The 6,000-nt window shown below is 38.1% G+C and overlaps 1 protein-coding gene across 1 annotated transcript in view; it reads right to left on the bottom strand.

Annotated features, from left to right (window-relative positions):
* GUCY2C (guanylate cyclase 2C) overlaps positions 1–5,242 on the bottom strand; it is a gene marked incomplete at its 5' end in the record, with an annotated part of 75,265 nt that extends 70,023 nt beyond the window's left edge. The window contains 2 exons of the mRNA XM_081330636.1: positions 240–361; positions 4,992–5,242. Of these exons, the coding sequence (XP_081186762.1) occupies positions 240–361; positions 4,992–5,242 (373 nt within the window). The remainder of the gene's footprint in view (positions 1–239; positions 362–4,991) is intronic.
* Positions 5,243–6,000: the final 758 nt, after the last annotated feature.

The raw sequence follows: 6,000 nt of genomic DNA on the forward strand, positions 1-6,000 counted from the left end.
GCACAACACCAAGCTTTTAGAACAAGCTATAAGATTACAGTATGTTTGGAAGCAGTTTAGACAGGCAACCCCGCAGTTAGTGGCAGTAGCAGGAGGAGGAGGAGGAGGAAGAGGAGGAGGGGAACTTGATAGATACTGTTATTATAATCAATCTCAATAAAAGTAGTATTAGGCATCCTCAAAATTGATTTCATGGCCCAGTCTACCTAGACCTGTGGATTCCAGATACTAGGTCTTACCATTGCTTTTTCGAATTGAACTTGTCACAATCTTTTGCAGGTCTTCTGGGCTCCTTATAATTTCCTTGAATTTCATGTATTTCGAGATATCTGTAGTTGAAGCATCTAGCGCATTCATATACCTGGGATTGGAATAAGAAATAATAGGAAAATTAATATTTGACAGTTGCATAATGTTTAGAAAAATATTCCGTGTAAGAAAGATAATGTTGTGGTATCAAATTCCTCCAAATTTTAAGCAGTGCACATCTCTAAAAAATAACATTTCATGTGCATTAACATTTATTATATCTCTATTGCAAAATCCATAACAACCATAGGCTTCCATCATATTAACCTTACTTTTAAAAATGGGAAGGGATGCTTTCTCTTTCTCATTCAGTCATATAATAGGCAGTCCTTGACCATAATTGAGCCCGGAAATGAAATAGATCTGGGGGGGGATGTCATTAGTACTCAAGAGACTGAGTTGTAAGTAGCTCTACGAAGGTTTGTACTAACTCTGAATGGTCACTAAGCAACAGGATGTTAAGTGAGGACTATCTGTACTGTTCTGAATATTCATGCCATATATCTTAATGCTTTCATGTGTAACATTTTTAACGCTGTATCACATAATTGAGTACATAATGTATAGCTTTATATCATTGTAAGTTATGACTATAGTATGTTTCAACCCTTGCAATTTACTTCTGTACCTATGGATCTTTCTTCTTGTCGTGGTGCCTCTGTGTGTGTGTGTGTGTGTGTGTGTGTGTGTGTGTGTGTAGTGTACATCTCTCTCTCTCTCTCTCTCTCTCTCTCTCTCTCTCTCTCTCTCTCTATCTATCTATCTATCTATCTATCTATCTGCCATGGTGGTGCAGTGGTTAGAATGCAGTACTGCAGGCTACTTCTGCTGACTGCCAGCAGGTCAGCAGTTCGCATCTCACCAGGCTCAGGGTTGACTCAGCCTTCCATCCTTCCAAATTGGTAAAATGAGGACCCAGATTATTGGAGACAATATGCTGATTCTGTAAACCGCTTAGAGAGGGCTGTAAAGCACTGTGAAGTGGTATATAAGTGCTGTTGCTATTTCTATCTGTCATGTACCTATATAAAAATTGATATGCTGCCTATCTTATTATCCAAGCCCACACAAAACATCTTTTTAGTCAGAAGGCTCCTACAGATCCCTTTTACTCCCTAGGATACTTTTGGCTAACATAAGTTACATTTTGTCCAGGGAAGAAGGAGTTAGACTCGTGACTCCTGGACAGCCTTTACACATCTTTGGGTTGTGCATCAACTGCATTCTTTTTTGGGTTGTGAGGTTCTGCACTCAATCACTCATGCCTGGTCAACTTCCGTTTGGATTAGTGTAACACACCTTACCTGGGGGTACTCTTGAAGAGTATTCAGAAGCTACAATTGGTCCAGAATGCAGCAGTGCAGACAGTTGTGGAGGCCCCTCTGGTGATACAGGTAACACCACTGTTACACAAGCTGTACTGTTTGTCAATCTGCTTCTGGATCCTATTCAAGCTATTGGTCATTGCCTTTAAAGCCCGTTTGGTTATAGGTCCAGAATATTTGAGGAGCCATCTTTCCCCAATGGGATTAGCTTGACCCACTTGTACTGGCAGATGAGGTTTACTGCATTCCCACATCAGCCAAGGTATTGCAGTGGATGGTATCCAGTAGAAGAGCCTTTTCTGCCACGGCCCCCACTCTTTGGAATATCTTGCTGAGGAATGAGATTTTCCCCCTTCGCCTGGCTTTCAGGTAATGCCTCATAACTTAGCTGTGCAGTTGGCACAGGGCTCTGAGAAGAAGCTGTTGTCTAGAGGTGGCTAGTGTAGTAATACAGAAGTCACCACTACCTCTCTGCTCTAAACCCATGGGTTTTTTTTAGTTGTTTTAATCGTTTGTAATTTTTATCTGTTTTTATATTTATAATTGTTTTTATATCCATATGCTTTATTACATCATAAGCTTGAGTCACCTTGAACTGCAGAGTCACCTTGAACTGCAAGATAATCAGCATATACATAATAACAGCAGCAACAACAACAACAACAAAAATCTGGTTAGCTGTGGCAACAAGATTCCCCAGACTAACTACAAACAATGGCATGACAAAGTAGCAACAATGGTGCTTTGAGAGATCTGCAAGAAATATCATTTGCCTGCAAGCAAGAACTGTTGGGATCATAAAATGGAGAAGGTCATAGAAAATGAAGAAGTTAAATTGCTCTGGGACTTTAGAATTAAAACAGACAGGCATCTGTCACATAACACCCTGGACTTAACAATTGTCAATAAGAAAGACAAAAAGTCTGGATAGTGGACGTGGCGGTGCCTGGAAACAGCAGAAGAGAAGAGAAAGAACTGGAGAAGATAACAAAATACAAAGACCTACAAACAGAAATAGAACGACTGTGGCAAAGGCAAGCAAGGGTAGTACCTATAGTAATAGGTGCCTTGGTGCAATCCCAAAACAACTGGAGCACCGCTTGAACACCATTGGCATTGACAAATCCCCATCAGTCAATTGCAAAAGGTGGCTTTACTGGGAACAGCTTCCATCCTGTGACAATATCTGTAACACCATCAAACATCCAGAGTCCATGGGAAGGACTCGATATGTAGACAAAATACCAAACCCAGTTTGAACATTTGGCTGACTGTGATGATGATGATGATGATGATGATGATGATAACAACAACAACAACAACAACTATCTTACTATAATAATACTTGCAGGTATTTATGGATATCTAGAAAACAAGGATTTGCTGCCTGTAGAAAAGAAAGGGTGGTGCAAAAATTCAAAAGGGACAAAAGACAAACTAATGATTGATAAACTGGTTTTGAAGAATTCAAAGAAAAGATGAACAAATTTGTTCATGGCCTGGATTGATTATAAGAAAGCATTTCATTCTGTTCCACAATGCTTAGACATTTTTGGAATTAGCAGCAACATCCAGAAATTCCTGAAGACTTCCATGAAGCTGTGGCAAACTAAATTGATGGCCTGTGGTGAAGTTGAAATCAAATGAGGAATTTTCCAAGGTGACTCATTGTCACCTCTGTTATTTGTACATTCAATAGCACCACTAGCAAGCATTTTGAGCAAAACAAACAGTGGCTATGAATTAGCTTAAAAAGGCTTGAAAATTTCCTATTTGCTCTACATGAATATTTTAAAACTGTTCGGAAAAAACAAAAGTGAACTGAGCTCACTGCTGAAAAGCACTGAGGAGTTTAGCAGAGATGTTGAAATGCAATTTGACATTGACAAATGTGCAACAATTGCTGTTAAGGCAGGAAAAATGGTTGAAGATGATAGATTTGAACTTGACAATGAAGAGCTGACAAAAGCAATAACACCAGAAGAAGGGTACAAGTACTTAGGAGTTTTGGAAGCTTCTGACCTATTGCACAATCAAGTCAAGAAAGCTACTTCAACAAAATACATAAAGTGAGCCCAGAAAATCTTAAGATCAAAGCTGAGTGGAGGAAATATCATAAAGGCAATTAATACCTGGACAGTCAGCTGGAATAATTGATTGGACTCAGCTAGAACTTGATAACTTGGATCAAAGGACAAGAAAACTAATGACAAATCACCATCCTCTGCACCCAAAAAGTGATATTGATCGATTGTACTTGCCTAGATCTCAGGGTGGCAGAGGACTCTTACAGGTGAAACAAACTGTGGAAGAGAAAAAAACAAGGGTTAAATGACTACATTAAAAAAACAAAAGAGTTCTGCTGAAAGAGGTGAATAAGGGAACCTCTTGAAAAGAACAAGATTGAAAGCAGAATATCGAAAGGAAACTATTGAGCATCGAGTTTCTAACTGGAAAAATAAACCTATGCACAGTTAATACCTGAAGGACATGGAAGGGAAGGCAGATACAAAACTAACATGGAGCTGGCTGAAATCAGGGGTGCTGAAGAAAGAAATTGAAGGTTTCATTTTGGTTGCCTAAGAACAAGCCTTGCAGACCAATTCCATGAAAGCAAAAAGTCAACATGTCAGTAATAACAGCAAATGTCGCTTATGCAGTGAGAAAAATGAAACAGTGAATCTTCTTATCAGTGCCTGCATCAAAATCTCATGGATGGATTATCTACAATGTCATAATCAAGTTGCCAAAATCATACATTGGAAGCTTTTCCAAAAGTTTGGTTCGAAGGTAGCAAAAATTACTGGAAACGCCAAATTGACAAAGTTCTTGAAATTGAACAGCTCACGATCTTGTGAGACTTTCGAATCCAAACAGACAAACATCTGGCCCACAACATGCCTGACATCATTATTGTGGAAGCAACTAGAAAAAATAATAAAATACCACGATCTGCAAATTGAAGTTGAGCGATTGTGGAGGAAAAAATCAATAGTTGTACCAATAGTAATTGGAGCCCTTGGAGCAATACTCAAAGGGTTGCCAAGATACATGGAAATTTTGAACTTATTAGACCTGAATATTCTGACTTTGCAAAAAACCACATTACTCGGAACTGCCTATATATTCAGACGTTACCTTAATAGCTCTTAGGTCCTTGGTTAGGACTTGAACTGTTAAGTTTTTACCAGTTCCAGACTGTGAATCAAATTGAAGATTAAATCTTAACAATAACAAAAACAACAACAAATAAATAAATAAATAAAATTGATAAGACTTAAAATGGATCCTTGCACGGATGAATGTTGCATTTAAAAATACACTGAATTTCAAAATGATAGCCTGAAAGTTTCTTACCAGTAGCAATCTTCATTGATGTCATTCTTCCTATAGACATAAACTGTTTCCCATACATCAGTTTTGAATGGCAAATTGGAATTTTTCCAAAAATCAATCAAGAAGTAGGTCACTTTCCTAGTTGGTGTTAACATCCTTATTAAGTTTTCTTTGAAGTCACAAGACAAACCAAAACTCCCAACGGAAATTAGAGGGAAATCAGATACATGATTTACTCTAGAAAATAAATAATAACCAAATGATCTCACCATGGCCGCTATTGCTATCAGTTAATAGAAGTAATGGGAGTCACACTTGTAATACTCTTCAATTTGACATAAGCTTAAAATCAATAAAAAATCAAAATAAAGCTGTTTCTTTTAGACAAATGATTTAGTAAATTACACAAGTAGTTCTTATAGTAAAAGTTACAGTGTGGACTGCTTCAGTTGAGTCTTTCAATCAGTTAGACAGCTATCAATGCCATTCACAAAATTAAGGTCCTGTCCTCCTCCCATCTATTGTTCTATTACCCATCAGTCAGGATTCAACCAGAGGGCACACACTCCTTGGGGGCTACTTTGAAAGAGGGCATCCTTAGAGTTTTATCCTAATTTTTTAAAAGTTGTTTATTTTTCCTCTTATGTATACTGAATATTTCATGAATAGATATTGGGCGTGGAGAATGACTGGACAAATTGCTGTCAATATACCTGTGTTCTAAGGTTACCAGGTCTGGGCCTCAGAAATATGGACAATTATAGAAAGCAGCAAAGATTATCTATATTTCTTTGCTGATATCTAATTTTTAATAGCTGTTATATTTATACACAAGGCCAGGGGTAGGCAACCTTGGCTCTTTTATGACTCATGGACTATGCTGACTCAGGAATTCTGGGAGTTGAAGTCCATGAGTCATAAAAGAGCCGAGGTTGCCTACCCCTGCACAAGGCCAACACCATAGCAACTCTAGTCTATTAGCAAGTTCCAGTGCTTTCAGTCAAAAATGTAATTTCCTATGGAATATTTA

The sequence above is a fragment of the Vipera berus genome (assembly GCF_964194415.1).
Source record: "Vipera berus genome assembly, chromosome: 6".
Classification (NCBI taxonomy): domain Eukaryota; kingdom Metazoa; phylum Chordata; class Lepidosauria; order Squamata; family Viperidae; genus Vipera; species Vipera berus.